Here is a 12,187-nt window from a genome sequence, read left to right as displayed (position 1 = left end):
TGGAATGATATAGCAATTAAAAATAAAATTAAGGAAGGTCCTCTGACCAGCCAGTTGTGAACATGAATAATAATGACATTAATAGACACAAGACAAATTGACGACAGGGAGAAATAAATCAATTTTGAGTTAGTGTTAAAATTAACTACATGTTTTATTAATGTATATCGTACTAGTTAAGCTATATATAATATTTTAAAATAATTGATTAAATGGCGCTCTTACTCGTGTTAATTATGTAAGCATGTGTGGCTTACAGCTGTTTCGGTGTTACTTGATGCCATCCTCAGAGCCTACTAGATCTCGGCACTATCTCAACTTCGCTGCCTGTTGTGTGGGTGTATTCATGTGATAAAGAGTAGAGTCAAATAGTGTGTGTGTTCTGAAATTGATCTGTGTGTTGAGAATTTGATTCAGGTGTGTTTTAGTGTGTTTTATATTTCATATTGTTCTAGTGTGTTGAGTTTTTGGTTTTTGGGTTGTATGTGTAGGATTTCCATATCTGTATTTATGTTATTGTATGTGTGGTTAGCATTGGTTATGTGTTCGGCATATGTAACACCGAAACAGCTGTAAGCCACACATGCTTACATAATTAACACGAGTAAGATCGCCATTTAATCAATTATTTATATTCAAGTGTTAAAAATAGTGTACGAAAGGTTCAACACGGAATACAGTATTTTTAAATTGAAATGTTTAATTTTAAAGAAAAAGGGTTAATCCCTGAAAATGTTTGCGCATTGCTATTTTTAATGTTGTGCTTACTGGTAGTCAGAGAGTGTTCATTGATTAGTATGGATGTTGTATTATGCTTAAATAGCTTACAAACTGTGTAAATGTATGATGGACTGTAATTAGAATAATAGTAGGTGCCAAATCTAGGGAATCGTGTAGGACTATTTTAAAAAAACTACAAATAATGCCCATGGCTTGTCAGTATATTTTTTCATTAATAGTCTTCCTCGTATGTAATCGTGAAAATTTTGTAACTAATTCAACAGTTCATAGCATATATATCGTCAAAAAATGACTTTCATACTCCATCGGCAAGTCTATCGTGCTATCAGAAAGTAGTGCGTTATATGGCAGTAAAAATTTTTAATAGCCTCCCTATCGATATAAAAAATGAAACTCAAAACATAAAATTATTTAGGGCCAAATTAAAGAAGTACCTAATTTCTCATGCCTACTATTCTGTAGGTGAATTCATGACATTCAATAACACTTCATGAAATTGATACTAAAACTCTGTGTTGTACTAGTAGACTATATTGTAAATCTCGTCTGTATTATTATTTGATCTAGACTGTGACTATAAATTAAGACTTTATAATAGTATTAAGTTTTATGACTTGTTCCATATTCTAGCTGTAAAGCAATGTATGAATACCATGGAATGTTAATAAATACAATACAATACAATACAATACAAAGCTAATTGGTCCGAATAATGTAGAAGTGAAATGTGTAGTGTGAAATAATTGGTTTTTACATTAAAATCGTGATTTAAAATTAATTATATGCTGCAAAATTCTAAATTATATTTTATATATGAACTTAAAAAAAAAAAAACATAGTGAAAAACCTAATTCGAGTTTAGGCCATAAAAATCTAGAGATTATTTATTAGTAAATTAGATTTATTTTTATGTTTCCTGTCCATTTTAAGTATCTACCTCAAAATGTCGCTGAGCGTCCTTAATCTCTGCTATCAGCTGATTCACCAATTTCGCTCGACTTCTGGCTTGCTTCAGGATAGTTTGTTTGCCGATTATGTCGACCATCTCTTTGTCTTCTTTTGCTTGACGCTCAGCTGCCTGCACTTCTTGTAGCGCTTTTGCAACTCTCATCCATGCATCTCGCGCTTGCTGAAACAATCATAATTATAATAGATCGAGAATGATAGAATTCCTTCCATGCGCGTTGTCAGTAGAGGTGCTTCAGTGGACTAGTGTTACAGTCACTTGTTTGTCCTCCACTCCACAGAAATATTGCTTAATTGATCATTGCTTTAATTTTTATTGCCTTAGGTCACAACTTTCGTTTAGCAAGTACTCCACAGCTTCTCTTGTTGCCGTGCATAAACTGAGAATGGTTATATTGCTCTTTCAAACCGTCTTTACATTTTAGCTTCAACTTCTATGTGGTGCACAAAGAGTTGTATGCTAATCAGTTCTAATACTAGAAATATTTAACTTGTCAATTAACAATCTACTTCCGAACAGTTTCAGTGCTGTGAATGATGGCTCACTTTATTTTCTGTCTATCTGAATGCTGACTCTGTTCCTTATTAATTATGATTAACGAGCAGCGTTCTTATCTTGTCTTTAGTATTACTAAAAAAGACGAAAAGCAGAATTTTCAAAACACACAAATTTCAGCATAGACCAGTTACAGTAAAACCTCGATAAGACGCACCCGCTTATTACGCTATCCTGTGTAATACGCTTTTTTGTCCGGTCCCTGCACATCTCATATATAACGCCTTTATAAAATACCCCGTTTGCACTCAAGTCCTGCATAATATGCTGTTTTTGTGGAATATTTTCGATGTAATTTTCAGCAATGTACTGTAACAGCAATGAAACATCTTGGTCACTGAACTCACTGGTGCCATTAACTGAAAAGTATTGGTATTCGACCCTTTACCTGCGTTTTAAACCTTCATACTTCATACCTTAGTATACCCCACCCTCTTGTTACGCTCTCTTATTCGACTCCTTATCTGCGTGGTTAAAGCCTACATACAGTTACAATACCTCACCCTCTTGTTACTCTCTCTTATTCGACTCCTTATCTGCGTGGTTAAAGCCTACATACAGTTACAATACCTCACCCTCTTGTTACGCTCTCTTATTCGACTCCTTATCTGCGTGGTTAAAGCCTACATACAGTTACAATACCTCACCCTATTGTTACTCTCTCTTATTCGACTCCTTATCTGCGTGGTTAAAGCCTACATACAGTTACAATACCTCACCCTCTTGTTACGCTCTCTTATTCGACTCCTTATCTGCGTGGTTAAAGCCTACATACAGTTACAATACCTCACCCTCTTGTTACTCTCTCTTATTCGACTCCTTATCTGCGTGGTTAAAGCCTACATACAGTTACAATACCTCACCCTCTTGTTACGCTCTCTTATTCGACTCCTTATCTGCGTGGTTAAAGCCTACATACAGTTACAATACCTCACCCTCTTGTTACTCTCTCTTATTCGACTCCTTATCTGCGTGGTTAAAGCCTACATACAGTTACAATACCCCACCCTCTTGTTACGCTCTCTTATTCGACTCCTTATCTGCGTGGTTAAAGCCTACATACAGTTACAATACCTCACCCTCTTGTTACTCTCTCTTATTCGACTCCTTATCTGCGTGGTTAAAGCCTACATACAGTTACAATACCTCACCCTCTTGTTACGCTCTCTTATTCGACTCCTTATCTGCGTGGTTAAAGCCTACATACAGTTACAATACCTCACCCTCTTGTTACTCTCTCTTATTCGACTCCTTATCTGCGTGGTTAAAGCCTACATACAGTTACAATACCTCACCCTCTTGTTACGCTCTCTTATTCGACTCCTTATCTGCGTGGTTAAAGCCTACATACAGTTACAATACCTCACCCTCTTGTTACTCTCTCTTATTCGACTCCTTATCTGCGTGGTTAAAGCCTACATACAGTTACAATACCTCACCCTCTTGTTACGCTCTCTTATTCGACTCCTTATCTGCGTGGTTAAAGCCTACATACAGTTACAATACCTCACCCTCTTGTTACTCTCTCTTATTCGACTCCTTATCTGCGTGGTTAAAGCCTACATACAGTTACAATACCTCACCCTCTTGTTACGCTCTCTTATTCGACTCCTTATCTGCGTGGTTAAAGCCTACATACAGTTACAATACCTCACCCTCTTGTTACTCTCTCTTATTCGACTCCTTATCTGCGTGGTTAAAGCCTGCATACAGTTACAATACCTCACCCTCTTGTTACACTCTCTTATTCGACTCCTTATCTGCGTGGTTAAAGCCTACATACAGTTACAATACCTCACCCTCTTGTTACGCTCTCTTATTCGACTCCTTATCTGCGTGGTTAAAGCCTACATACAGTTACAATACCTCACCCTCTTGTTACGCTCTCTTATTCGACTCCTTATCTGCGTGGTTAAAGCCTACATACAGTTACAATACCTCACCCTCTTGTTACTCTCTCTTATTCGACTCCTTATCTGCGTGGTTAAAGCCTACATACAGTTACAATACCTCACCCTCTTGTTACTCTCTCTTATTCGACTCCTTATCTGCGTGGTTAAAGCCTACATACAGTTACAATACCTCACCCTCTTGTTACTCTCTCTTATTCGACTCCTTATCTGCGTGGTTAAAGCCTACATACAGTTACAATACCTCACCCTCTTGGTAACCCTCTCTCTCAAACAGCATTCCTCACTTGGGCGTAATAAAATTCTGGAAATTTTTGCTGGTCAGTTTGTTGTCCTTAGTGTATTGAAGTGTCTGTGAATGTCACTACAATGAGTGTTAAACGAAAAGCGCTTTCTGTGTCGGAAAAATTGAAAATCTTACGAAAGTACGATGAGAACAGTACTCTTACTCAGAAACAACTCCCTGATTCATTAGGAATGTCATCATTGATATTAAGAACGATAATAAAAATCGCGACTCAATCACTACAGCTGCGATGTCGGGAGGATATAATCGCAGAAACTGAAGTGTGCTAAACATGAGGACTTGGAGAACACGCACACGGCAGACAACTATAAATGGCTTTTTTTTTTTCTCGAAAAAAATTAAGTGCAGTACATATTGTAAATGTCTTTGACGTACAGTACAGTAATTACATACTGGAGTAATACTGTATTACCTTTCATGAATCATGTATTTCAATAAAGAAAAATGCTAATAGATACTGCATAAGTCAAAATTAGTATACCTGCCTAATACCCGGTCCCGGTTAATACGTGTTTTACACCCAGTCCCTTGAACAGCGTCTTATCGGGGTTTTACTGTAATTTGTAATTTACAAGTTACAGTATAAGCTCTAATAAGTATTTGCAGCTTTTGCATGACTATGTTATCCTAGCTTGCATGCAGTTGTTTCAGCAACAGAATTTTAGGTTCCAGCAAGATGGTGGTAGTACCATATTTGGGAGAGAAGTACCAGGTTTTCTGAGTGAAATGTTCCTGAGTAAATAGATCGGAAGAAGAGGAGACAGACCTCAAACTGCTAAATTTTTTCCTTGAGCTGCAGGGTGCATTGAGATGAGCTGAAAAAATGTTGAAGATATGAAGGAAAGAATTAAGAGATGAAATGCGACAGATCAGTCGTGTGACAGTGAGAAAAACAATGGACAGTTTTAGTGATAGACTGGCACACTGATTGGCTGTAAATTATTATTATTTCTTAAGTTATGTTATGAGTAATGCTGGCAAGAAGACCTCAGAAGAGCAAAACTTAATGTTGTAAATAAAGCGAAAAAGTGCATTGAACTGTTGGAATGTATTGATACCGTCTAAATAGGCAATAAATGTGCCGGTAATCATTAAGCCATTTGCCTTACAATGCAGAACATTCCAAAGCAGTATTTGTGTATGTGTGTGCATGATTGTATGTTTTTTATTTAGCTGTTTCTAAATTTTAATTGCAACTTAAATGGGTAACCAACCACGTGTGGTATAAGGCAGTTAGCATACTCATATTCATCTACTAGCCGTACCCGTGCGCTCCGCTGCACCTGTTAGAAATAAATATAAAGTAATTACATAATTAAAATAGGACGTTTGATCCAGGGAACAACTTTTACAACAGCGCAAGATAATCTGCTTCGCTCATTACCCAATTTTTTTTGCATTGCATTTATTACATATATATTTTATGTATTTTAACACGATTCAATTGACCATAGTTAAAATTTGAATTATAAAATAATGGATTGTTAAGCTAACGTACTATTACTGCATACTAAATCAATACACTCTCGTTGTTCGTTAATTCTCTGAGATTAAAATGAGTGTACATAAATATTATTTTAAGAAATACAGGAAACGAATGTACAAAATAGCCTATCAAATTTTCTGTGCATAAGAAGCTATTTTAATCTTACCTGTCCTCGATTTACTCAGACGTTACTGTAATAACATTATAGCATTATGTCCATCTAGAGAAACTACACTTTCCAATGGTGAAATAATAATTAATTATACAAATCGGTTAATTTAGCTTCTGATATTACTTCATACAAACACAGAAACATTCTCTGTAGGCTATGTTTAATAGCTTTCGATTGTTGATGTCCAAGGCCCCTGTTTCGATTGTTGTTGTCCAAGGCCCCTTATAGACGAAGTCATTTGTTCTTAATTCATTGCACCGTCTTAGATGGCGTTATTTTAATTTTAAAACTCATTTATCTCATTAAATATCAGTCCTATCAAAATTTTGTAAAAAATAAAACTTATCGGAAATCATTTTTAAAGAAAGTTTCGTTATGTAACATTTTTCACAAAAATCAATAATAAGCGAGATATTTCGATTTAATTCAGGCCCCCTTATAACTCCCCTTTTAAATAAAGTATTTTGAATGCCATATAGCCTAAAATCTAAGTTACAACGAACTTAATTTATGTTCCAATTTTCATATAAATCGGTTTAGCCATTATCGCGTGAAAAGGTAACAAACATACAGACAGACATACAAACAAAAATTTCAAAAATGCGATTTTCGGTTTCAGGGTGGTTAATTATATATGTTAGGACCAATTATTTTTGGAAAATCGAAAATTACCAGAAAAATTTCGGCTACAGATTTATTATTAGTATAGATTGCATCCAACTGATCACATACATGACATGGGACATGTCAAAATATCTGGAACTTGCTACTTCTTATAACGGTTTTGCCCCATGCGATAGTAGGTGAGTTGTATTATATAAAACATTGATCATTCATTCCAACTACTGGTACTGAACGATAGAGTAATAGTGAAAACATTGATTATTCAATCTACCTCGTGATATTGCACCATAAAATATATGTTAGGTACGGTATAGGGTTATTCGAAAGTTACGGAAGGTTTGAAAATCCTCTAACTTTGTTAAGAAGTGTACCCAGAAAATTAATAATGCAGTTTCGTTCACAAAAGAATGGAGTTTGTAAGTTTATTCTGGTATAAACCAATTTCAAAACATTCAAACATTTTTGTCCTCTATCACTAATAGCCTCCCTGTTAGGGAATAAATAGAATTCAAAAGAAAATCTTACGAAATATCTTCAAACTTTTTACAACTTACCACAGTGACAAACTGCAGAGTCCACATCTCAATTCATTTAGAGTTCTGAATTTTCTCAATGCACTGGAACAATCTCTGTTACATTAAAAATATAAATTTTATAGTAACATTGAATAAGGCCATTTCGCATCTGTAGAAGCAAAATCATCATTTTCTAGTATGAATATGCACAAAATAAACATTAACTCAACGATAGCCTTGAAATTGCTATTTATTTATTTATTTCACTTGCCACAGCATATATAATAATAATAAATTTAGCTTCCCTTATGAAAAGGTTGCCAGATTTGACAAAGCGTATTACATATAATTTGGAAACACCTAAAAGGTAAAATGATATACATCTGAAACGGTTAGGGAATCGAATATACAAAATGTCAGAAAAATTTACAGCTAAGTAGCATTTGTGCTCATTTACAGTTAAGAAAGGGGGAAAAAAATATCATCAGATATACCGCGAGAAAAATAATAGTACGGATTTATTGGGATTGATATCTAAACCAATTAACAGCCATCGGTTAAGATAACTTCAAATTTCCATTATCACTCCCATACAAATGATTTCTCAATATCTGAACCGATCCTTTGAGGGCACTAATGGCTATTTCCTTCACAATGCTGTGTGTTAGCCCCAGGTTTTTACATTTGTTGGCAAAGAAGGAGGGTATGGTACCTCGTGCTCCCACCATCAGACCTATTACATCAATGTGGGACAGGCTATATTTATCTTTATAGAATCTTTATAGTGAATCAGTATGAAATAGAAAATAAAGCAAAAAAAATTAAATTACATAAACAAAACAAAAACAGTTATTGTACTAATGCAGATACTGAAACTGATTAGGAAGAGGAAAAGAAATTGGTTGGGTCACTGACAGAGAAGAAACCGTTTGCTAAAGGATGCACTGGAAGGAATGGTGAACAGGAGAAGATATCAGATGATAGGCGACATTAAGATATAATAGATCATATGAGGAAACAAAGAGGAAGGCAGAAAATAGGAAAGATTGAAAAATGCTGAGTTTGCAGTGAAAGACCTGCCTTTGGGCAGAATGCTGAATGAATGAATACTAATGCATAATAGTACATTATGCAACGAGCCTATAATGATAGTAATTAAGAATCGAGCATGGATATTTATGAAACGAGCGCAAGCGAGTTTCATAATTTTCATATGAGCTTCTTAATTACCATTATAGGCGAGTTTCATACGACTTTTTATGCTCGACCATATTTCTAACTTGAAATTACCGGTATTCAGATGTATACATTTTATTTGTATCTGACAAGATCGGAAGTGACCTTGTTCTAGGTCGTGAATTGTGAGATGTGCGCAGACGCGAAAGTATTGATTTTTTCCGATGAACAATAATGTCATTGACCTTGACGTAGTCCCGTTAAACTTGATAATATTATAATATTATAACCTTGATTATTGAATTCGACATTGAAAAACGAGATGACAAATTGAATTTATTTGAATATTATTTAGAATTAACGCTAATTATTATAGTAACAGACCATAACCTTCTGCGACAGTATTGGATTTCCAGCCTCCGTGACTTTTCGCTAATTCTCTTTCGATTGCATATCCGAGAATAATCGATACTTGCGGTTTTATAACGGTACAAAGCTGATCTGTCATTGGCTGAACAGTTGTAACCTGAGTCGTCATTGGCTGAAAGACCTGACTTTTAATGAGTAGGTGTACTTTAATGAGGTCCATTAAAGGTCTGCTACCAGGTGTATAATTACGGTACTACATTTCGGGATGGTCGAGCATAAAAACTATTAGCAAACATAAATTAAAATATCTTGTTTGTATTGATCAGTAGGCTGTAACCTTTAGAAAGGGCAGCTATAACTTTTTAACATATCTCTTTTCCTAACTTTTGAATAACCCTATACATCATTTGGATTTCATTAAAAAGCATTAATTACTCAATCTGTCTCAAATAAGAAGCAGCTAATTGCGTTTGAATAACTAAAGCTCGTGGCACATATACAGAATGCTTGAATAAAAACAATTTATGCTGTAATTTATTACATCCTTAACTGAACATATTTCCCCTTTCAGTCCTTGTTATCTTTTATGGTCTCAGTCGTTTATTTGGTTGTCCCAAACTTTTACGAGGCGCCACCACTGCTTGAACCAGTGGCGGCTGATTGAGGCAAGTGAGGCCAGGCCTCAGTCACTTGGCTTAACTGAAATAAAAATTTTGTGTTTTTAGATAATATATTAGTTATTTGAATGAAGCATAATCGCTGTAGAAGCATTTGAAAACTTTGTGATGTATATAGATCTGTTTTGCAGTAAAATTTGTTCCTGAGGTCAGAATCGTTTGTGCCGTGTCTGGTTTCTGAATTTCCTGCATTTTCGCGGGCTTTGAGCTTGCGCTTAAAATGTTGTAGCTGAGGCAGAATTCGTCTGGCCTGGTCAGGTTTCACTCCTCACATCCATGGGCCGGCCTCAAGGGTAGAGTGGGGTGGGAATAGCAGTGGTGACTTGTCTTCCTAAATAGGCCATAAATAACAAAATTCCAGCTCTTTGGCAGGCAGAGACCCACACTATTCCCTCCCCTTATGTCTTAGTTTATCTAAGTGAGGGTGTTGTACTATTGTACTTCGTGTTGTGAATCTGGGCCAATGTTGTTATGTATTTCGGAAAAATATAAACAGAAACAAATGCGAGAAATAATGCTGGTGTGGTTAATTCATTGTTAGAGTGTCCTTTTTCGAGAAAAAATAATATTGAAAGAAAGGAAATTTTAAATAAAGAGAGAGTCTACCGAGATACCTACGACATCGCTGATAATTTTTCTGACAGATAATCTTAAAACGCAAGTTTCTATTGCATCCTGGTATGGGCAACATAAATGGTTAAGTGGTAATGTGAGGCAAAATAAACTTTTTTGTTGGTCTTGTTTGTTGGTGTCAAAGGAAAAAAATAAAAGGAAAAGAATGAAAGTGGAATTTCAACACATAATATGGGATGCTTCATCACACTGAAACAATCACTGAAACTCACAGCATAACAGCTCATTTGGTGAGTGAAATTATTATTTTCCATTAATAATAGTAATAATAATAATAATAATAATAATAATAATAATAATAATAATAATAATAATAATACGGTAATAATGATATTAATAATATAATAACAATAATAATTAATATCATAAATAAACATTTCCTATCGGAGGCACTTGAACTAGTTGCATCTGGCCTCACCGAGGATTTCGATCACCGGCCGCTACTGGCTTGAACGTTCATTAAACAGTAGATAAGTAATAATTGAGTTATTTGTGAGGGCTGACCTTATATTTTTCCAGTCCCAGTTTCACTTCGGCTTGCAGGTCCTTCTTCATTGCTGCTACTATATTCTCATGTCGGTTTCTGCACCTGCGTATCATATCTTGTCTCCAGACAGAGAGCAATTTCAAGAATCTGCAAACAGAAAATATTTAATTCGTGAAACTCATCAACATCGATACGAAAATATAATGAAATATCCTTGTTTTTCCTCTTCATCGATATTATCAACATCTTCATCTGTTTCTTGTCCTTTATTAATATTAGTGTATATCTTCCAGATTTGCTTACGACTCGCGTTACGGAATGCGCGCTGGTTCGAGTCCTCATGGGGGAAGAAATTTTCTCATGAAATTTTAACCAGTGTATGGGACCGGTGCCCACCCAGCATCGTGATACACTTGGGGAGCTACGATAGGTAGCGAAATCCGGTTGCGAAAGCCAGCTATAATATGGCTGGGGGGATCATCGTGCTAACCACACGGTACCTTCATTCTGGTTGGATGATCGTCCACCTCTGCTTCGGCATGTGGGCGTGAGGCCAGCAGCCGGCTGGTCGGTCTGGGCCCTTCATGGGCTGTAGTGCCAAGGATTATTATTATTATTATTATTATTATTATTATTATTATTATTATTATTATTATTATTATTATTATTATTATTATCTTCCAGATTGGACTTTTTTTGCCTGTTTCAATTTAATTTTTATAAAAATTACTGAACATCGCAAGAAGTGTGATTTCTGTAACTAGCATACCACAAGACTTTTGCCATTGACATAACTCGGGACAGTACAAGATAAAGGACACGTCCAGTCCCATCAACATCATGAGCAGCAGCAGCAGCACCACAAGCCACCACTGCCACTATCACTGCTGGTCTTTTGGTCTTTTAAGGCGAGGCGCTACTGAAATTTCTAAAGCCCACAATTTTTTAGCTAGAGAGTTGAAATTTTTACTGAATATGTATATCAATATCATAATCACACTCTGTACATTTCAATGTATTATCATAAATACTTTTATGCTCGACCATGCCGAAATGTAGTAATTATACACCTGGTAGCAGACCTTTAATGCATGTCATTAAAGTACACCTACTCATTAAAGGTCAGGTCTTTCAGCCAATGACGACTCAGGTTACAACTGTTCAGCCAATGACAGGTCAGCTTTCTACCGTTATAAAACCGCAAGTATAGATTATTCTCGGATATGCAATCGAAAGAGAATTAGCGAAAAGTCACGGAGGCTGGAAATCCAATACTGTCGCAGAAGGTTATGTTCTGTTACTATAATAATTAGCGTTAATTGTAAATAATATTCAAATAAATTCAATTTGTCATCTCGTTTTTCAATGTCTAATTTAATTTCAAAGCTATCTCTGTAGGTTCTTATGGCCTAGCAAGGTCAATGTGGACATCTGTTCCTCGGAAAAAATCAATACTTTCGCGTCTGCGCACATCTCACAACATACGGAACATTGCTCCAGGTCAGATACAATAAAATTAATAATATCAAGTTAGAAATATGGTCAAGCATAAAAAGTCGTATGAAACT

General features: G+C 35.6%; 1 protein-coding gene across 1 annotated transcript in view; it reads right to left on the bottom strand.

Moving 5' to 3' along the window:
- The window catches only part of LOC138695757 (inner centromere protein-like), a 29,117-nt gene that overhangs the window by 311 nt on the left and 16,619 nt on the right, over window positions 1-12,187 (bottom strand). The window contains exons 6-7 of the mRNA XM_069819930.1: window positions 10,637-10,766; window positions 1,679-1,870 (exon numbers count right to left, since the gene is read on the bottom strand). Of these exons, the coding sequence (XP_069676031.1) occupies window positions 1,679-1,870; window positions 10,637-10,766 (322 nt within the window). The remainder of the gene's footprint in view (window positions 1-1,678; window positions 1,871-10,636; window positions 10,767-12,187) is intronic.

The sequence above is a fragment of the Periplaneta americana genome, chromosome 3 (genome assembly GCF_040183065.1).
Source record: "Periplaneta americana isolate PAMFEO1 chromosome 3, P.americana_PAMFEO1_priV1, whole genome shotgun sequence".
NCBI lineage: Eukaryota > Metazoa > Arthropoda > Insecta > Blattodea > Blattidae > Periplaneta > Periplaneta americana.
The sequence above is the reverse complement of the archived record's forward strand: the minus strand, read 5'-3'. Positions and strand labels throughout refer to the sequence as shown.